General features: G+C 41.8%; 1 protein-coding gene across 2 annotated transcripts in view; it reads right to left on the bottom strand.

Annotated features, from left to right (window-relative positions):
• Window positions 1-20,974, bottom strand: part of dapk1 (death-associated protein kinase 1) — a 58,991-nt gene extending 38,017 nt beyond the window's left edge. For both annotated transcript variants that reach the window (XM_030773388.1, XM_030773399.1), the window contains exon 1: window positions 20,863-20,974. In XM_030773388.1, the coding sequence (XP_030629248.1) occupies window positions 20,863-20,924 (62 nt within the window). In that variant the 5' untranslated portion in view covers window positions 20,925-20,974. The remainder of the gene's footprint in view (window positions 1-20,862) is intronic.
• Between the last annotated feature and the right edge of the window lie 2,555 nt (window positions 20,975-23,529).

The following is a 23,529-nucleotide window of genomic DNA, read 5'->3' as shown; positions in this document are numbered from 1 at the left end:
AAATCAAGGCTCTCTGATTGAACAAGTCTCTTAAAAGAAGGAGAATTACAAACAGACCAGGGGAAATGAGATGGTTTTTCACACAAAGATTGCCACAGGCAATACACACAAACTTGGTGCAGGAGATTTGTGTCTAAAATGCAAATTCAAAAGGCCCATTGCAGAGGGCTTTTAGCATTCAGAAGTCCAAACACTTCAATGACTACCCCCCAATGAAAGGTGGGCACGGGTGTTGAGCTGTGCCAGTTTCCATGGCAGTGCTGGGATTGATGAGGGTGGGAGTTGTGGTGGGAGCTCTTCTCCCCGTCTATCACTGTGGAGGGCCACTCTCCAGCAACAATCCCCAGCAACATCACAAAAACAGACAAGGAATGTTTGCTCATGTGAGAGTGGCAGTGGAAACAGAGAAATGTACTCACAAACTGTTTCTACCTCCTCTCAAATGGAGATCTGTATATGAATATGTCAGTGAGCAAGGTGTTTCCCAAAATCCTCAGTTCCATGCTAATCTGAGTGTCTCAGTAGTCCAGCTAAATGTTTCAAGGCTTGCCCAGTGGCAGCTCTCTTCACATCGGGCATCATGGGAGTTCTGCACCACCAATGTTACCATTGCAGGAGCAGTTTCAGAGACACCTCTTAAGTCTGACTCCATCTCCCTAAGGCCATTATCCAACACAGACCTTAAACGTGACATCACAAACCTTGGCTACGATAACAACTGACCCTGGTAGATACATTCCTCTGCTTGTGTGAAACAATACTGTTGCAGCCTTGATCTAGGGAACAGAAAGGGGCAGACTGGTTGGAGCTGTTTGTTTGGTTTTGATAAAAGGCACTAAAACTTTGGCTTATTCTTCATATTTTATTTTTCAATTTATCTGGTCATCAGAGCATTTCTGCTGATTCAGCTTATAAATGTCCCGTAAACTCACACATAAAAAAACAGAACACTGAAAAAACAGCTCATCCACAGCCAACTCAGCTCTAAAATTAGTTTTTAAATGTCAAAACACTTCGTTTCTGGAAGTGCCCAGGAAGTGCCTGTAGCATTATTACCACATGACTCTTCTGCAGTGTGTGTAAAAGGCGGCACGTCTAAGAGGCCTAGCTAATCCATCACAGGTTCCACACAGCCAAAGCCTCAGTGTTAACATAACAAAGTCAAAGCACTGCTCAAGTCCTTACTATTCAGAATTTGCACATGAACTTCCATCACACAACTGCCCCAGTTTATACTGACAGCACAGCTGCAGCTGACTGACTGCAACTACAGAAATGACCCACCTGCCTCATTAGAGAGGAGGGGTTTTCCCCCGACATGGGAAGCGAACTAACACACATACTTAAGCTATTTGTATGCAAGAGTCTTGTTTCTAATTAGTCTTGAGATCCTTAAATGAATAGCCTATGCTGTGTATTGTGATTCTGGCTTATTCCCTTAGACAAATGTGAACAGAGGTGGAAGATCCGTTCATATTTGTCCAGCGTAAAGGGAAGGGAATGCTGACTAATGAGAATCACACAGCTAACACATGACATTTATGCCTTATGTAAACAGAGAAGTTGGCAACAGTTTTACTATAACACACACAGCAGCGCAGGGATAATTTTTTCCTGCTTCTTTTTCAAAGAGGGGGTTTCCAGTTTTTGCCTGCTTGTTTTGAGAGCGACACATGAGATAGGGTTGTGGGGGAGAGCTGTGAGGACAGATAAGACCCACCTCTGTTCCAATTTTCCGCATATCACAGGCTCCAACAGGTCCTCAGCCTCGAGGAACGAAAACGAAGATTTGCATTACACAACAGCAGAGAGTGGGAGGACTCGCCAGAGAGAAAGCACACTTGTGGATGTTTTGTGTGCTTGTCTGTGTGTGTGTACACTTGACACTACAATAGCCATGCCATTTATAGTTTTGTGGCTGCCATCTGCAGCCAGTCTTTAATATCCATATTTCCTGAAACTAATAACTGATTCAGTTTGAGATACCTAATGTTTAATGGTCAAACACAGATCAGGTCACATTAACACTCACTCACAAACACTGCAACATGTACACTCACTCACAAACACTGTGACGTGTACACTCACTCACAAACAATACATAGCATTGATTCTCACTCACATACATTAAATAACATTTTAAATAATCATTACAGAGCAGCATCATACATCCTTTCCTATCAAAAGTGTGTACAGTAAGACAACAGAGGCCTGCTTCTGTATGGGAGGTTTTATTTTTTTATGTGTGTTATTTATGTCTGCAGGCTCTGTCTCCCTGTCTGAACACAGACCAATGGTTGCTCTGCTGAATGTGCTGTGAGACATGAGGGACTGTGGGACTGTAGACGAACCAGCCCTGAGATGATCCTGCCACAGGGGGGACCTACGTGTGTGTGTCTGTGTGTGTGTGTGTGTGTGTGAGAAAGACAGACAAACAGTATTGTTTAGCAACCAACCATGACAGAGCAAACAATTGTCTCTGTTTGTGGTACGTGTGTGTGTCTGTGTTGCCGTGCAGTAGACTGGGGTAATATTATGAGAAACTGAACAGGATTTTAGTCAAATGCCACAGCCTGCTGTTAAAGAGCTCAAGTCATTCAGGAGGGGGGGGGTAATCTTTGTTCTTAAGCTAAAGCCAGCCCCCTTTGTGTTCCCCTTCCCATTTTTTCCTTTCCTTTTCTTTAGTGAAACTGCACACCACTCCACATAGCCATTAGCATTCAGAGTGACTCCACTGTCCCTACATTACCATTAGCATTACCTCGCTAACTGTGTCTTGTAGCCGGCTTGGTTACAACTTCATTATATAAGCCATTCATAAATCAAGGACATAGTACTAACAAATAGTTTGTTTATGTAAATTATTAGTAAATTATTTGTAAATATATTGTGTAAACATGCACAAATATTATTTTGATGAATTAGGACACATTGCCATCATTGTCACTCTACATTTAAGTCATAACTGATCTGCTGGACATTTACACAAGTTTTCTGCCCTAAGGGTGAAATGACTCATAATTTGAAGACATTAAAACTATATAGTTATCTACCTCTCTAACGGCCTAAATGTCGGAGTGATTTGCTCTAGCCAGTGTACCAGCAGAGCTGAAGGTAGAGTGATCTGTTATTAAGAGCAGCTGAAATCTGATATTAAGGGCAACTAATGCCCATCATTAGGAGCGACTGACGCCACTGGTGTTGTTCTGTCACTTGGTCTCATTTGACTATGTTTGCTGCTGCCCTGAGTCTGTTTAATCGTGACAATGGTGGAGATTTATTTTGTCATAACTTGTATTGGTGTGGATTTGTGCAGTCGTGCTGAAGAGTTGAACTGGTCTTTGGAATAACCACTGAGGGAGCTGAGGCACGACTGTGGGGGAGTGTGACAGGACTTCACTCACATTGCAATGGCTTCCCCTACTTTTTCTCAGATTAGTAACAAAGTACACCAAATTTAACTTAAAAACAACTTTAAAAAAATAACTTAAAAATTACATCTGCACTGAGGTCTGCAAATGCTGACTGAATTGTAGATTTTCGAGGACTGACTTGTAAATTGTTGATTACTATATTAACAGATCATTTATAAAATATGAGGAAAACATAATAAATTATATTTAGTAATTAAATAATTAATTATATTCAACAGGACATGTGCAACTGAAATTATTTCATTCCTTGATTTTTTTTTAATCTTGGAAGATTAGTTACAGCACTTGAGAGAGTTTGCTTTCAGCACCAAAGCACACTGTGAAAATCCACTTCCTGCAAACACTGCTGACATAAGCTACCCAAGAGTGTCTGACTTCCTGCTGAGAACTCAGCCTCCAGCCATAGGTGCTTTCGTACTGAACAGTTCTAGGGTCTCATATGATAGGAACTACCCCCTGGGGAGCTTCCCCTAGAACTACATACGTTCTAGGGCTTTTTCTCTGTTTGCATTCGCACCGCCAGTAGGAACGCTGAAGTGACATAAACTGCCCGACGGTATGGCAACATCACGCTAAGAGCTGTTGTTTACGGCTAACCAGGATAGCTGCACATTTTTAAGTACAAATTTAATGACTTAAGACCTTTTAAATACTTCCAAAAGGAAAAAAAAATACCATTACTGCGGCAAAAGAAATCGACAAACTAGACTGCAGTATACACAGTTGTTGCGTTTTATTTAATTTTAATGACAGAAATATTCACTGCACACTAGGTAACATAACTGCATTCTCTTTGATGAAAATAAAACTGTATGGCGATAGACCCAGTTCAATGGAAAAAAATGTCTCCCGGCATTTACCACTGCAGTAGCATTGAACAACTCGATGGGCATAGTACTTTTCGGGTGCTAGCATAGCGCTTGTGCCTGACGCTTGCTCGCAGCGTCGTGTTTTTGTTTTTTTTCCTATTTTCCCGCCGCAGCCCTCAAATCGTAAGCTGGATAAACGCATTCTTATTTTAGGTTAAAATGCAGATCACAGCCACACAAGCGGACACACAAGCACCTACCGAAGCGGAGTGTACGCTACCCCTTCAACGTACAGATATACATTGGACATTGCAGAAATAGTCATTGTTGGGGGATATAAAATACCGGTAAAATAAAACATAAAAACTTCCCTCCTACAGTTCCAGACATTTTAAGACATTTTTATACATGAATATCAAAAACTAAATGTAAGACATTCTAAGATTTTATATTTTACACTGATCTTTAAAAATGGCGGTTGCAATCATCGTATACGTACGTCTGGACCAATGGCCGTACACCTACGTCACAAGGTTCCTATTGCGCTGCGAAAGTACCTACCCTGAAGTAGGAGCTAAAAAAAAGCCCCTCAAAACGGCGAACACACGAAAAAGGGGGCACTTTATCCAATTGTTCTTAGAACTATGGAAAAGTTCCTCCGGTGCGGAAGCGCCTCATGTTCAGCACAGGAATTACCGGGACTGCTGACCACAGAGCTTCAGTCACTCCTGCTTCTCATCACAGATCTGAGAAGAGCGGCATGTGCTGAATCAAGTTCGCTCTAAGAATCAACCAAATTTTAAGTATGTCTCAGTTGTTCTCACTGTTTTCTTGTTCATCTGTCTGTATGACTGTCAGTGACTGGTCTGAGGAGTAGATCACTCCTGAGTGAATAGGCTGATCTGAGATCAGCTCCAGTGTGCATTAACTTGTACATCCATTCTGTGGGAATGAGATTAGGAGCACTGGGATTGCCAAAACAAAGAAGTTGGGAGGAGAAAGATAACAATCCCCAGGATCTTTGGCCTTAGTCCTGGCATAATCGAAGACAATGAATAAGTAACAAAGAACATCAAAACACAGCTAAAAGTGCCACAGCTGGGATAATTCAGGACATAATCATCTGTAAGGATTAATAATGTAACTAAAACAATGTGCTACATTCCCACCAAATATTGTCCCATATTATTTTCAAATACTGACCGATTCTTCACAAATAAAACTGAATAGAGGATAGATGGATAGAGATATTTGGGGGCTGTTTTCAGATGCAACATTTACAGCTTCAAATGACCCCAGTATTGTGAAGCCAGCTTGTTCACCCACTTCTGCAAATGGGATTAAAGTAAAGAAAATACACAAAGACTCAACATGATGCCTTTTAAGCCATACATCTGGATTTGGACAGTAGACGTACTCTGTTCATCAGAGGAGACATTGAATTCAGTTTCCCTGGCCAAGAGCCTGTAAATTAACTGTACATTACAATGCTTAACGTAGTCAGTAGAACAGCCCAGTGCATCTGAAATTACAGATGGTCATTCTGTTAACTGAAATGGAAGCCTCACAGGGAGCTTACTAAGAATAAGATTGGATAGACTCTACCCAGCCCTCTCAACAGTATCAATAAGCATGTTGAATATTATTAGCTTGTGTGATTAATTAAAGATCACCTGGAGTTCTCAGTACAGCTTTTATTTCCTAAACAATACATTCAAAACTCCTCTCGTGTCATTGGGTTTTTTTCCCTCTTCAGATACTGCTAATTAAAAAACACTGAGTGGCTTGTTGGGAACAAATCCTGGAGGGATGATTTCTTAGCCAAAAAATGTACTTGCGAATTTTCCTGGCAACTGATGAGGGCATGAGTCTGAGTTGATGTGCCTCCAATTACAGATGCACCAAACGCTTCACTGCACAGCCCAGCAGGACGACCAACTGTGATTCTGTTCTGAAGGAAACACTTAGGATTATATCAAATAGAGCGGTGTTGAGAGCTCCATGTCAATATAACTTAACAAGGCAGTAAAGGTAACGAGACAAAAGCTCCTAATGGAAAAAGCCATTGAAACATTCATTTCTTAAAATTCTTTCAGAAAATCTTTAGTAACTCAGCGAAAGTCTTAAAGGACCTGAAATTCAATTTGTGACTAAAGAACAGGGGTGAAGAGTGAGGGCTGCAAGGAGAGAGACAGGGAGTGATAAAATATATCCATGCAAACATTAGCATACAAATTACTGCAGATCTTAGGCCCTGTTTACATCTCGCGTTAAGATCCGATTTTGGTGATCTGATCACAGGTGGACAGCTCTAAGTATGTCCGTTTACACCTGGCTTTGGAATCCATTTCTCGAGTGAGCACTCAAGATCGGATCTCACTTCCCCGCTCTGTATGCAAATAAACACGTAAAACATTTCCAACACATTACCCCTTTCACTGAATTTCACTTTTGCTTTTTTGACTAGAGATAGTGCTTACGACACGTGAGATGTCAGACAAATATGGTGATCATTGATCACCGTTTTGGGACAATAAGGCATGTTAAGCTGTTTCCTTATAACGGGCGTCCATTGAGAGGAAAACGCTCAACGTGAGATAATGACCATACTCCTGGGATTTCGATTTTGATTTTTGACTGGAGGAGGCGTTTCTGACAAGAGATGTCCAAGAGAAATTTGGTGATCATTGATTGCAGTTTTGGAACATTAAGCCACGTTAAGCTTTTTCACTTAAATGTTGTTTTTAAATCGGTGGGAGGCATCAATGTACTTCCCATGCCTAGTCTGTCAGAAATTAAAAGAAAAAGAAGAAGAAGAAATCAAAACAATATCCATTTTGCCTGTTGTTGCACTTTGATATGATGCTGTTGGCAAGCGAATGTGTACATACGTGAATGAGTTTGTACTTCCAAGTAAGCAGAGGATGTCAGCTGACTAGGCGGTCGTTCAATGTGGTCGAGTTCGCATTCGCATTTACACTACTGTAAGAATGTGGTCTGCGTGATCGGATCTCAATGCGACCTCAATGCACATTGGATGCATTTACACCTGTACTTTTGAGCTGTCCACCTGTGATCAGATCACCAAAATTGGATCTTAATGCAAGGTGTAAACAGGGCCTTAGTACTACTCACAAAGAAACTCAGTGGTGTAATTTTGAAACTGCGGACCATTCCTAGAAAGAAGACAGGATGAGGAAGGCGGGAAGACAGACTGAGGAAAGCGGGAAGACAGACTGAGGAAAGAGGGAACTGGTCAAACTAGAAACTCAGTTGAACAGTGTTTAGTAGACACATGCATGAGAGCACAGTAAGCCAATCAGAAACCACCCTTGTCCTCAGCAGAACTTCCAAAAAAGAACAAGCAATTTATTATTATAGACTGTTTGATGCCTTCAGAACATTCTGGCCCATTCCATGTTGACCATGCTGCACTTTTGTCATATCCCTGTGCTGCTCCTGCAGTGTCCTCACTGATTTAATGAGTAAGGTTCTCTAAGTGAGTCCTCACTGAGGTAATGTGTAAGGTTCTCTAAAGCCCCTTTCACACATTCACTGCAACCCTAATAGTTGCAGTGCAGTCAGATCGGATCCTAAATGAACTTTATTCTACAAGCCCCCTAGTGCAAAGTCCACTGTATGGTCAATTGTGTCCATATGCGAATAGAGCAGATTATAGTCCAGAGAATGCACAGTGAGCAAGTGGGCGTGTTGATGCCGTTTCTAATGTTCGACTGGCGCGAAACCAGAAGAATACAAACATCCAAGGGTGAAGAAGAAGGATCATTTACACGAAGATGCCAGCGAAAATGTCTAACTGGAGGGATTCATCAGACAGACATCGTCAGACATCGTCAGACAAAAGTCAGTAGTTTCGTCCGCCATTTCCGATGTGTTTTAGCAGTGTAATTTTTGCGTCACGTCCTGCCTCCTGCACACTCTAAACAGGTGACACTCCTCACCTAAACCAAATGGAGTATTTCAAGTAGGTGAATGCGCGTCTGATACTGACAGTCTCCTGTTGTGTGCTACATGTGTGAAAGGGCAACTTCAGACAAAATGTGAACCTGATTCTGTTGGCATAGTCCTTAGTGTACATGTGAAAACAGCTTAAGTGAGGAAATGTATAAGGTTTTCTAGGTGTATCAGGAACAGGTTATTCACATATATATCAGGGCAAGGACACAGAAAGTGTCGGTCAGAGTGGACTGGAATAAGCACTGGTATATTTCCATTACATCACGCCCCTTCTCCCAGTAACAACTGCCACTTCCAATAATAGCTTCATTTTGGCTATGAGCAAGATACTGACAAACTGAATCAACACCAGATATGAGGAATAGTGAATCAATTTTTGGTCAACTCAGGACAGACAGTTCTTCAGTTTTCAATGACTGGATTAAATGTAAACCAATTAAAAGTTTTTGTTGAATCAATGTGACATTTTTTGTCTATGTAGCTGAAATGTGTGAAGCATGGTATCAAAGACTGAAAAGGAGTAAAGCCCACCTGCAGGGAAATGTTTCATTATTTTATTGTTAATAAGCCGCAGTCATCCTCCCACAGCTGAATTACCTGTGTCAGCTAGCAGTCTGTCCTATATGTCCTATGTGTCTGTTCCACATCATATAAACAAACCATTCACACATTCTAATCTGAATTCAACACACCAATCTATGTCTCTCTACCACACACACACACACACACACACACACAGAGGGAGAGGGTGGGAGAGAGAGAGAGAGCATAGATGTAACCATCAGTGGACACTTTTCATGTTCTATTAAAAACAGACATGCACTAGAGCCTGTTTGGACAGGTGGTTTTCACGCTGATCGTTTGTGTGCATTAACCAGTTCATTAGTGGAAAATGAATGTGAATGTGAGAGGCTATGCCCAGTTATCTCCTGCACCCAAATGGTGAACGTTATGCAACAGCTTTACCATTATGCCACACGCTAGTAACCAAGGAAACAGAGTTACAGCAAGTGCAAGTGCACTCCCCTGCTTTAGAAAAGTAGGCTGGGACTGGAAGCCTGCAATGGAAAATGTTTGTAAAATCAGCAAAGCTACAGTCTGCTAATGCTACTCAGAGGTCATGCTATGCTGTGTGTGTGGATGTGGGTGTGTGTTTGTTATCCCTTCATCCTGTTTGTTGCCCTGTGTTAAAACTGAACCTCTCCATCATTGCAGAACCCATCATAAGTATATGTGCACTCATACTTTAAAAATCACACTACGCATATACAGATCACATCATTAAATAACACACTATACATATAGATAATGTTGATAAAGCCTGTAAGCCCACCCAGGCATACTGCTGAAATGTCTCACAGCATGTTTTTGTGAACAGCTGCGATGTTTGATGAGACTTATGAACTTTACTGGGTGTCAGTGAGCTGATACAAGGTTCCATGATATTCCCACAACTTCCAGGATAGCTTGTCCTAAAAAACAACTTGCGGGGTCTGTCATTAGGTAGTTAGCATGTTTATCTAGTTACTAAGATAGATATGGATGCTAGTTAGCATTTTAGTGGGACCTTGATTTAACAAATGTTGGCTGCTTTAGCTCTCATTGTTAGAGGGAATGTTTTATGATGGATGAGGAAAGACTGGTTTGTAGAGTAGTGAGGTACATGACTGCATCAGAAGGTTGATGGTTAATCTACTCTGTGCTGTTCACATCTCTTTGTCATCATCTGGTACTGCTTGAACGACCGCTCTACTTTATGCTACAGAAACTGATGACTGAAGGTGAGGGCAGAGCCAGAATGGTGGCCAGAGCGGCACTGGCCAGTTCTGAAAGCTGATTGGTCACCTTTGAGTGCCACCTAAGTTTTAATCACATCTCACTGGTTGCCATTAGAATATTACTTGTCACCGAAAGAAGCAGTCAATACTTAGCAGTAAGGGTGTAATGGTTCTGAAACCGAGACAGAAACAGCGATACAAATGTCCTTAGTCTTGTGTCACGGTTCCGTATTCCGCGATATCCCAACCCCCCCAACCCAAACTCGCTGCCAACTGTTGCAGGTGCAGCCTGTTGAGCTCTCATTACGTTACTAATGTAACAAAACTCATTTTTCATTTCACAGTTAACACTATGACACATGTAAGCCATGAAATTTTGATTCTATTTAAAGTTACGTCAAGTTGTATATTCTGTGTTAGGGGTGTAATGGTACACATATTTGGTACAGGATGTTTGGTTCGGTGCGTGTTGTGATCCGAGTGAATATAGTCTAGCCATAACCACGCACGTTACATGCATAACTTTTTTATTGTCTGATGGTCAGTCGGCCGAAATGTCAGTGAATAAAGTGATACTTGACAAGATACAGTGTGCCCTCTCTTCTACATCTCTGTATGCTGAACAAAAATTAAAACTCAGTTTCCTCTCCGATTCCATAACGGGGCCGTAACTTAGCAACTTAATTAGCACAGGTTCAATGATGCAGCCTTGTAAGTATGGTGACCGTAAAGCCAGAGCTTCAGGACCCTCGCGTATCTTTAAGGTCCTCTGTTTGGGAACATTTCGGTTTGCCTGTGAATTACAGTGGCAATAGGCAAAGGCAAGTGGATAAGACGAAGGCAGCTTGCCGGCATTGTTAAACTGAAATCAGGTATGTTGCTGGCAGTACGTCGAACATGACCTCATTTGAGATGGCATCATCCAAATGTGAATATCGAATATGATTACTCATTTGAGACGGCATCGTCCAAATGTGAATATTACCGGTATAAGGAAAAAACAGAGTGGAGAGCAAACTGGAAATTATGGCCAGTTTGCCACTGTTTATAAGTTTGTGCAAGTTTATAAGTTTACAAGTAAAATCATATTAAATTAAAGGAAATTTCATGTTTTGCTTTTTTCACTGCACCGAAACTGTACCGATCCGTGACTTCAAAACCGAGGTACGTACCAAACCGTGGCTTTGGCGTATCATTACACCCCTACTTAGCAGAGCTGATGGATCCTTTAAGTTTAAGCAAACATGATGTGGAAGTATCTGTACAGCTGAGATCATTTTCAGTGCTACACATTGTCAGTCAGTTCCTCCATCTACAGAACTATTCATGAGTGTGAGACTGGTAAATATCTTTACCCCAATTCTGTTGTCTTTGTCTTTTTGTTCTTCTCAGAGTTTTAAAAACAACCTATTACTCAGGTCTCTCTTATCTGCATGAATAAGAGAATGAATCTGTAGGAATATGAGTATGAACCTCTATGAATCTACATTCATACACTGCCATCAGTGACCAGCATATCACTATTCACGCTATTTCTTTGATGACTCAATCCGTTAGATTTATTTTAGACACTTTAATTCCAGTTAATTCTATTATTTATACCCCAGTATCATTTAAAGTTTTGGACTCTATTGAAAGGAAGCTCTTGTTGTGTGTTTTTTTTTTATTCAGACAGTGTTTAATTTGAAGTGAGTGAATACCTTATATATTACTGTAACAAGCTTCACTTACATTTGAGATTTGACTCCCTCACATCATCAGAGACTTGGACTTATGCCTCTAATACTTAAGATTTGAGATGTTTCAAGTTTCAAATTTATTTGTATAGCGCTTTTTACAAACAAAATTGCCTCAAAGCAGCTTTACAGCGGTCAGTGCCTAAACCCCCAGTGAGCAAGCCCAAGATGACAGTGGCAAGGAAAAACTCCCTGATGGAGCAAATAGGAGGAAGAAACCTTGGGAAGAACCAAGACTCAACAGGGGGAGTCCATCCTCCTCTGGCCAGCACACAGAAAAGATACATTTACTGTTTAAAATTAGTCCAGGGTAAACAGATTCAATGGTCTATACAACTATTCACAGTTTACAGTATAAAGTGTATACAGAGATATGTTTACCGTATAAAAGAGTTAAGATACAAGGTTCTAGGAGTTCTAGGTGGTATCAAATGTAGATTAATTTGATCACCAAGCAGTGTTCATATCAGTCAGTTTGTCTTTAAGACCTACTGTATAGTAGCTGAGAGCAATTAGCTTTCCTATAGTTAAAACTATGATTTTGGCATGGCTTTGACGATATGTATCGTCTATGATAATATCTTTATTCTTTTAACGATGTGTGAGCTAACATTATCGAGTATGTCACTCACTTTGCAAAAACGAATCAAAAACACACCTTGAGAGTCCAGGCATTCCCTGCGTCATGTAGCCTACTACATAGACCACTGTGCATGCGCATTGAGAGTGCATGCAGTGTGCTAGTATACGTATACATGGTCACCGCACCACAAGTTAAGCTAGTGTAGCTGTCAAAAATGCATGACTGAAGTTAAAAATGAATGAACAAACTGCCCCAGGAGACAAAATACAGACACCACCGGCCTCGCAATCTACGTCGTTAGATTTAATTGCCAGATGTGGATCATCCTCACTTGCATGGGGGTGGTTTGGCTTTGAAAAGATGGATGTTGCTCAGAAGACGGCAGTCTGCAAACTATGTTGGAAATCGTTTCACACAGAGCTATGTTTCTCCAGAGCAGACATTATAGCTGCTTATGCTGCTCTGACCAGAAATAGAGAATGTGTAGTAAAAAACCTCAAAAGATGTAGTGTTAACATTTTTTTTCTATGTTAAAAAATCTAGACAGTCCTACAGCATGTCAGGAGAATGCTCCTGAGTAATTTTCATGAACAAATCAACAAGTGAGAGCAAATGCGCCTACTATTAATGTGACCGAGTCATTAATCTCTGTCAAAATCATCAGGTGTGTAAACTGCCATTGTCAGGTGACTGATTCAACATGAGCACTGACTGAGCCTCTAGCAAGAAGCACTGCCCCTCATTTCACCCATGTGATTGGTCAGGTTCCGTTTGTCCAGTTATGCAAAAAAACATTCACCAAACTGATACGATCACTTAGAACAGTCAGATAAATGGGCTGTTTCCATAGCAACCGTGGAAGGCACCATGAGGTTTTAATGGAGCATCGCTGAGTGAAATAAAACAGTTGTGGGTGGTGCAGTGGGTAGCGCAGTCGCCTCCCAGCAAGAAGGTCCCAGGTTTGATTCCTGGCCGGGCAGCCAGGGTCCTTTCTTACGCCTTTTCTTTTCCACTGACGCAGTGCTGGTGCCAGTGCCTAATCTAGCACCGGGGCTGTGCTCTTCCACTGAAAAAATACTGGTGCCGGTGCTAAAAAGCTGTCACCGGTAAGGTAATGCAAAATTGCTGGTCCCAAAAGTTGGAGCCGCTGATGTCGTTGGCTATGGAAATGAGAACCATGTGAGAACCGATCAGTTCAGCGTGTGATGTGTTTGCTACGTGACATTCTCTAGAGAGGCAGGTCTACCAATGTTAGAGGCTAAAGGCTATATGTTGCATGAAAATATATACATGATTAAAAGATGTATTGGCAACCATTTGTACCTACATCAACACGGGTTGTCGTTTACATGTTACATGAACGTAGTTGGAGCCAGAGCATCAGAAAAAAGCTCCCTCGACAGCTCTGGTCAGTGGAAATAGACCACTGTATACTTCATTTAAGCAGTCAAACTTTTGAGCTAGGTGACAGGATTGCTGTTTTCGTGAATGTTGCCCCAAGAGCAAAATGTGGTGGGGCGAAATTTGCAAGGTGTTTCGCTGTGTGGAAGCCTAGTGTGAAAGTAAATTTATAAAAAAGCAAGCAAAGCAGATGCATTATGTCCACCATGATTTTTTCTCCACGGAAATTACCTCAATTTTGGCTATGTAACTTTCAGTTCCCAAACCTGTGGAAATGTGGGCCGGTTCTCAAAAGGCACCAAGGCAGAACTGGCACCAGCACCAGCACCATCCTAGTGGGAAAGAGCTATCTGTGTGGAGTTTACTTGTTCTCCCCGTGTGTGCGTGGGTTTACTTTGGGAGCTCCTGTTTCCTGCCACAGTTAGGCAAATTGGAGACACTTACTTGCCCCTAGGGATGAATGTGTGTATGTGTGTTTGTCTGTGTGTCTGCTCTGCGATGGACTGGCGACCTGTCCAGGGTGTTTCCCTGCATTTCACCCAGTGAATGCTGGGATAGGCTCCAGCACGCCCCGCGACCCTAATTAGGATAAGCGGCTTTGAAAATGAGTGAGTGAGTGAAACAGACGCTCACCTGGTTATGAGGTGGTCTGCTTCCAGTAAAAACATAAAGATTAGAGGACATAGACTGGCAGTCCCCACCAACCAAAAGGCAAAATTATTAACATATTCATATATAATTAATGGAGATACAATTTCTCATCACTCTCAAGGATCAGCATATTTCATGTGAAGTTTTGGAATGCATTGACAGGCCATTAGGTGTAACTATCTGATCAGAATAGGTTGAATAGCCCAGTCACTGGCATGACAAAATGACTGAGAAAAGACTAAAAAGAGTGGGAATGTAGAGTAAGGTTAAATATTTTGGCTCACATAAATACCCTATGCTGAATAGGAACAATACAAAGAGAGCAGGGTGCAGGGCAAACATGAAATATCAGCACTTAAGAGTCACACAATGCCTGGAAAGAAATATATAAAACTCCAAACATGATATAAGCAATTCCGTAGCCTAGCAACCACATTAAAAGTAGTAAAGGAAAAGTTAATGCCAAGTTAAATGGTGCTAGAATGTGCTACACATTATCACACTGAAATGTCTACGCTGAACAATACTGGTGCTACGGTGGGAAGTTATTAAACTGTATGTATCGAAAGATCACGCTCAGGAGGGACACACAAATTACTAATGAAAACAAATGAGCTGTTATTCTCCTTTACCTCCATTTTCCACAGGCAACAATTCAAACAGAATAAAACTGTCCAGACTGTATTTTCACAAGAATACAGACATGGATATTAAACTAGGAAATATACACAAAATTGACTGCAGTCCCATGTGTCGAAATGCAGAAATGTGACGTCACCTTAAGAGTGAACACTCACACTCCTCATACTGACAGAGAAAGCTGTGGTGTGTGCAGCAAGCAGGACTCAGGTAACCCAAGATAAGGAAATGTGAAAGAAGCAAGATGGGAGAATGTTATTCATTATAAATGACACTTCCTCTTTTCAGCAAACAAGTCTGCAGTAGATAAAACAACATTCTTCCTCTTTTAACCACCATTGTACCCTTTTGTCTGAAACAAAAACTACTCTGATTAGCAACTTCCTCATATTGCACAGCAGTTGTGCACAAAGATTCATTTTCAAGCCTTTTTTTAAGACACCGGGATGAAGCATGAAGACACATCCCTACACTGCTCAACCATGTTGTATACTACCTTAGTGTTCCCACAGTCTCACCTGATGAGCATGTGTTTGTATATGTGTGATGTGTGATGTGTGTGTGTGTGTGTGTGTTTGAGCCATAGGCTGACCTGCCGGAACAGACATTCCACCTGCACGTAAGCCCACCCCCACCCCCGCCCCCTGCAGAGCACATGCCCACTCCTGTAACTCTGCTGTTTAATCAGACACTGTGCCTCATGAATGGCTGTGTATTAATCAGAGCAGAGCACAAGCTGAGGAACAGAGCAGTTAAAGATGGGGTTAACTACAAGAGATCATCTAAAGCTCTCTGTTTAACAAGCCAGAGCAGAGGATTTAAGCTTTGATTCCACAGACATAAGCTTGTAAATGTGTTTGGTTTGGTTTTCGAGATGAAGAATGGCACGTTTTGGCTGTGTAAGGTAAGCAGGGTGGCTGGTGAGAAAGGGGAAGTTATGTATCCTGCTCTCCATGTTGTCCTTTACCTGGCTGAGTGCTCAAAGCTCACATCATAGAGGGCTTATCTTACAGCACCCCTCTTTTCTTTCTCTCTCTGTTCCCCAATTCTCACTCCTTCCCTCTCACACTCGCATGCAAACACACAGAAAATCCCATGCCTCAGATCACTTGCCAGAGTGATCAAATGCTTCATACAGTGGGACAGTTGGTTTCCAACGAATCCCTGTCACCAGTATTCCCTACAGCGGTATGTCAGCAGACAAGATTCCAGTGGACAGCTCTGCACTCTTTGTGTGTGTGTGTGTATGTGTGTGTGTGTGTGTGTATGTGTATGTGTGTGTGTATGTGTGTGTGGGAGGGGGTCTGAGGTCTGAGATGAGTTCAGAGGGTTTTCATGTCACACACACACTGGGAGGGGGATGTAGGTCAGACTGTGGGAACTGTTTTGCATCTCTGCATATCATTCCCAGGTCACAACAAAGACACACACACACAGGGCTCCATCAAGGGTTCCCTCATACACTCAGACTCAGTCTGTGTTGGGGACAGTGTCAGAGGTGCCAGGGCTTTGTATGCTCACGGCTCTCAGACACAAAGGAACACCAATTAACACAGACAGAGAGAGAGAGAGAGAGACCAGCCAAGCAGCCAGACTGTCTGACAGCCACTGCCTGTTACAGTAACACACATGCCACCAACCCAGTTACTCTCTCCCCTTCCTTCAGGATGAAACATACTTCTCTCTACAGTCTTTTTAATATAATAGCCCTTTGGCCCAGGTCTGCTCCTGATGGCTTTCAGTAATTCCCAGAGTAAAGGCATATTCTGTCCCCTTTCCCTGAGCAACTTAACGTAACCAGGCTTCCAGTGGTCACATTGTATGCCACTCATGGAGCATGTTGAGTGGGTCTGTGTGTTTAACCCTCTGGCCTGTGATGTAGTGCCACTCACAGCCTTGGTACTGAGGAAGGAGGGGAATGGAGCTTAACCCAATTCTGCTTCACACAGATCCACTCTGATCAGGCATTTAAGGGAGAGCTTGTGTGTGGAGCTAGGAGTAAGGCAGAAGGGTAAGTAAAAACAACCAAAATCATCAGCTGCAAGACACAGACAACTTATGATCACCATAATGACTTAAAGTGCTGGTGTGGTGAGGCCATGTCCAGTTTAAAGATAAAAGAAATGTACTGACACTCACAACTAAATTATTTCTCACTTATACCACACTGTCACTCTCTCGCTCTCTCAGTTTAAGTCTAGACTAAAGACTTACCTACTCACTCATCTCACTCATTATCGAAGCCATTTACTGTAAGCAATTTTATAGACCATCGAATCTGGTTACCCTGGACTCATTTTAAATTCTACGTGTCTCTATTCTGTGTGCTGGTCAGAGGAGGATGGGCCCCCCCTGTTGAGTCTTGGTTCCTCCCAAGGTTTCTTCCTCCTGCTAAGTTCATTAGGGAGTTTTTCCTTGCTACTGTCACCTTGGGCTTGCTCACTGGGGGTTTAGGGACTGATCTCTTTAAAGCTGCTTTGAGACAATTCCTGATTGTAAAAAGCCCTATACAAATAAATTTGAACATGTTACATGTACCATGTAGTCACATGTACCATACTGTCACATGTACCAGATAGACACATGTACCATACCCAGGCAGACGACAGCACAGCATGGCTAGCCAGCACAAAAGCCATGTTGACAAAGTTCACAGGATCCTGATCCCTTCCAGTCATGACACATTTAGACCAGTTGTCAAAAAAGAAAAACATGAACACAATACTTCATACAAAGAATGCACGTCACAATCCAGTCAAACAAGTCTACTGGAGTGAATATGAAAATATTCCAGAAGAAACTTCAATCACATACATGACTACATACTGTAAATTGAAACAGGATGTGTTATCCAGACAAAAGACCAAATGTAAAAAATCATCAGACAAATGGAAAAGATTGTGGGAACAGACCAGAGGACTTATAGGCAATCAATTCTCATTTACATACAGTCAGACCCTTATGGAAAACTTTGTATTGAAACAAAGGGCTCTGATAGGCCCATTCATTTCCCTCAAAGACTTGTCTGTAACAGAAGAGTTATCTGTAACAGACAGGGGCGTCTGAAATAGTGGGGATGTGGGATATGCATCACCCCCAATATCAGCAATCAGCAACCCCCCCCGCCCCCCCGCCGTATATCTTATTGTATGTTTTTCTTGTTTTATACAAATCATAAAATCATCCAACAATGACAACGGTATGTCAGAGAATTTCTGGTTATGATTAGATTTAAGTGTCAAACCATCATGCAACATGCTTCCTTCCTGCAGAATCCCATCCCTCATGTCTCCCGTCATTCCACACACTATGGGTTTGTTTTGATACAACATTAACATGACAGTAAATGAAGGCAACCTTAGAGCAAGGTAAGTGTCCATGAAGCCTAAGGGAGTTTTTCAGGCATGCTCACTGGTCATTTAAATTCATTGGGGGCAGTTCTGTTTGCCCCCCCCCGCCGTATATCTTATTGTATGTTTTTCTTGATTTATACAAATCATAAAATCATCCAACAATGACAACGGTATGTCAGAGAATTTCTGGTTATGATTAGATTTAAGTGTCAAACCATCATGCAACATGCTTCCTTCCTGCGGAATCCCATCCCTCATGTCTCCCGTCATTCCACACACTATGGGTTTGTTTTGATACAACATTAACATGACAGTAAATGAAGGCAACCTTAGAGCAAGGTAAGTGTCCATGAAGCCTAAGGGAGTTTTTCAGGCATGCTCACTGGTCATTTAAATTCATTGGGGGCAGTTCTGTTTGCCCCAAACACATTTTGCTCATGTTAATAAATAAACGATTTATAGAATTTCTTTCCCGTAGTGCCATTGCTTTGACAATAGTTGTTTAGTTTCTTGTTTAGTTGTAGGCTGTGACTTGAATAGGCTATATAGGGTACTTGTTGTGTAATGTTATGTTAAAAAATACGGCTTCAAAACGACCTAGCTAACAACAGTGAACCATGTATTTCTGCGGTCCTTTTCGTCTGCGTGATAGTTGTGCATTTAATTGCTACAATGGTAAATGCCAGATTTTCATGCCTTTAAAAAATAAATTGTCATTGATGGCCCAACCTAACTATTGCTTACGTGGTTTCAAATTAACGAGAGTACATTCATAAAAAATATTTGAGCGTAAGCCTACTGTTAATAATCTATCTGCACCTGCAGGCCTGTTTTCCGGATCGCTTCCTCGTCCCATCCAAGCAAAGACACCTTGCCCCACGGGGCAACTTCAGCCCCCCCACCCCATATCAAACTCCTTCCAACGCCACTGGTAACAGGAGAGTTATCTGCAACAGAAGTATTAACATCTGTAACAGAAGTGTTAGCAACTGTAACAGAAGAGTTATCATCTGTAACAGAAGAGGTTGAACATACCAGCTACGTGAGAAGAGCATCCTTTAACACAACAGTATCATTGACAGACACAGAGGTCCAGCCACAGGTTGTGGTCCCAGAGTGCTCAAGATCACTGTTAGACTGGGGGAACTGTGAGACTGGAGGATGTATGTTTTTGTTTAAAAATCACAATACATTTAAGGGAGGATTTAAAATCTGTAAAAGTAAAAGATTACAATGCAATCATGCAGCGTCTCTCAAAAAACCAACCCAGCATCATACATGAAGACTATTTCCTATGGGTGTTCCCCAGATCTCCACACACATCACCTTACACAACAGAATGTGCAGCAGAACACCACACTGCGGTTCTCCAGCCGCTGTTCTCTGAGCCTTCACACATTATTACTGGCAATTTTTACCCAGATACGAAGGAACCAGAGTATTCTCAGCCCACACAAGGAGGCGACTCACCCCATATATCCTGCAGTACGCCACCCACACGCCTGACACTGACACGGACTCCGCTCTCTCCTCAAACACCTCCGTCCCAACACACAACTTCTAACATTTACAGCTCTAATGGGTTATTCCAAATTTGAATGTTAAAGTGACACTGTATAAAAATGGATTATCACTGCGAAACGTTGCATGACCAGACTACTCTCACTTGGAAATTAATGAGGAAAACATGAAATGAATCCCTGAAATCCAACCGACTGACAGCCTCTTAGTGCACATTTAAATGTAAATATGTAAATCTCCGTGATTGTACACACACACTGTGAACAGTGAGCTTGTCCTCTGCATTTAACCCATCCAACACACCAGTAGTGAACACACACCAGACGCAGGAGCAGTGGGCAGCATTCCTTGCGCCCAGGGAGCATTGGGGTTAAGTGCCTTGCTCAAGGGCACACAGCCATGGATTTTGGTCCTGGGAATCGAACCGGCAACCCTCCAGTCTCTAACCTGTAGGCCACAGCTGCACATTTAACACCTGGCACCAAGAGGCAGTCTTTATGATCACTATGCATCCTGTCTGAGTGTACATGAATTATTACTCAGAACATCCTTACAGACTGCCCCACAGAGAGAATACTCTACTCAGAATCATGAGCTTCAGTCAGATCCAAAGCAACACAGGCTTTATTTTTAAACAATACAGACATCCCTCGTGCATCCAGATCATGACACAACCACCAAGCATCACTGAACTCTGTTCACACGTTTTCTTTAAAAATATCAAGAGAGCCTCCAATTGCTGTGTTGTAATAGCAATTGCAGCAGAAAGGAGAATTATTTAAATTTGCTGTCAATCAAGTGAATCATAGCAGGATAGTGATGTCATGAACACAGTGCGGATTAAAGCAAAACCAGAGACGAAAATATGCATTAACTATCACAAGACTACGTTTTGACGAGTCAGAAATGTCACACTAGGCTATATCCTTAACTCCACACCCAGCTTCTGGTGAGACGGAGCCATTTAAAGATGCCGTACCTTCCCAACTCGTCTCCGATATCGTAATAATCCTCTACATTCTCTTGGTTGAAGACAGTCATTGTGGTGGGAGCTTCCTGCTCTTCGGGATTCCCAAATCACTGCCCACCGCTCTCAGCAGCCCATTTCTGTCACCCTCATGACAGTTTGTGGCGAACCTCTCTCATATCTGTTCTAGAGGAGGGGAGAGAGAGACAAAAAGGAATGTGAGAACATTACTCGTTTTCTGGTATTTCGGTATTGGTTAAGAATGAGCTGGTTACAAAATATTTGGAGACCCATTAGTGTAAATAACAGATTACGCACACAGAACAAAGCAACTTCCACAAAAAGACTACACCGCTGATGAATGCTAATCGTCAAACCGGTGGTATTACGCTTTCTCACACAAATTCACAATGGATTATCTGATACGAGGTGAGACACTGTCTTCTCACACAGCTCTGCGTTGTCAAGAGAATACGACGGTTGGTAATAGTGTTTTGGGAACGGTAGCACTAACAACCAAATTATTATCGAAACGTTAAGGAGTCGCTCCTACATACTGAATTTTAAGCGGCGATATAGTGTTTAAACATTCATATACCGTTCGAGTCGCCATGAATAAACTTCTTTTCATATACGTTCTATACGTACGCTCTAAACAGCCCCATTTTTCACCTCTTGTACTAGCTAAAGGACGGGGTAGAATACATTTACCCGGAACATGCATCATATCCATCGATAAAAGTGAATACCTTCATACATCTACATGTGCTCGAGTTCAGTTGGCAGACAAAGTCCGGCATGACACGCAAAAAGCAGCATACCTTTCCAAGGCGACATTAACGAAGACTCTTGCAGGAAACGAGAGAATTGTTACAATGTAGAAATGGTGCGCCGCGTCCGGTGCTGGTTGACTACGGTGTGTAATCAAGCTCGGTGTGAAATCGTTTGAGTCTAGAGGAGGCGGTATAGAGCAGTGCTTTGAGGGCAATGCACTTATGAAGACCACGCGGAATTGGACAATTTGACTACAAGCAGCACAGTCTAACCCTTTATCCTGTTTTAAAACCGCTCTGATGTACAGACACGATAACGTCTTTAATGTAAATAGTGTGCTTACACAGTTTCTGCTTTCAAATACTTATCACAATGACAGCAAATCACCATATTTAAGTCATCAAATAGCTGGCCATGGAACATGTTATCATCTTCTAACTCATAACAACTTAATGGTAAACTACAAGAGTTGAGAAAATGAGTACCTGCAGTATATGACTATCTATAGCCTATGATAACTGTTAAGTCATACACCATTCTGAATGTTGCAACCCGAGAATGGACACTGTGACCTTCTGTGGTCAGTTTAAAGATTTCTACAAGTAAATTCGGTTTTGCAACGTAAAATTTCATTGCCTATTCAGCTTTGAATAACCAGGCTTCACTTACACTGGCACTCCCACTAACAGAGCAAGCAGCTGCAGCGAAAAGTTGTCACTGTTACTGTTATCGTACTGATATTTATATCGATTCGGGCACATTTTGTCAAAGTGTCTACATACCAGTTTCGGAGACATTAACTGCCAATATATAGGCTATTCATCAACTGACTACATTCTTACAGAATAAACCTATATGGTACTGATGAGATGCATTCCCGTTTTCGCTAAGGACGTTCTAAGCAAGAGCGTAACCTATTGCATATGCATACGCGCTTCAGTTTGAAATGTTAATAAATGGTAGTGACAGGAGACGCTTCTAGTGCCAATTATGCAACATCATTCTGCTCAGTGCTCACATCATTCCAGTGTTGTGGTAGGCCTACTCTGACCGTCCAGCAGTCCAAGTACAAGACACACTTCTACAAGTCTGAAGCGAAGCATATGGAAAATGTATGGAATCATCAAATTATCCAGCTATTTTGTGTGAAACAAATCAACTTCCGCCATCTGCCAGCGTATACATAAAATGCAGTCCACAGAAATTTTGTGGCAGAAAAAAAGAAAAGAAATGGAAGGTTTTTAAACTCTGGTAGATGCAATTATTTACAACCCTCGCTTACAAACACAGAGTGCCCTCAGTACCTAATTATCCTCCATCCATCATTTTTTTCATTCTAACCTAACAGTGTATGTGTGCGTGCGTGAGGGTGGGTGTATGACAAAGCAAAATAACAAACTGGCCTTTCGTTAATGTGTATATTACCATTCCTATTAAATTATTTATCCTCTGCAGTGTATGTGGGCGGAGACTGATTCACTCACGCCAGTCGAGAAGACTTCACAGTTGGAAATATCCATTAGTTCACGTCCTGTCGTTGTACTGTTTTTAAAGAAACATTTATATACATACTTATATATTAATAATCTTTTGGTTACACGCATCAGATATGAATATTCTTCTCATCTTTCGCTACCGCTACCAATACGTGAATCATCTGTCATGTGCAACTTTTTATACGAGAACAAACGTTACACCGCATCCAGTGTACTAATGACTCATTCAAAGCATGTCATTCCAGACAAATACTTTCTCTAATGCGTTTATACGAAATAATAGGTTTCAGTTCTCCCTTCATGACAAGGCACCCAGTCATTTACTCCGGACGTTTATTCCCGATAATCAACTTGTCTGAAAGGCAACTTCGTGTTTGATTGACAAGCAAACGTCGTGTATCCGCAAACT

Source organism: Chanos chanos, chromosome 1, assembly GCF_902362185.1.
Source record: "Chanos chanos chromosome 1, fChaCha1.1, whole genome shotgun sequence".
NCBI lineage: Eukaryota > Metazoa > Chordata > Actinopteri > Gonorynchiformes > Chanidae > Chanos > Chanos chanos.
Note: the sequence above shows the minus strand (reverse complement) of the source record. Positions and strands in the feature narration are given on the sequence as shown.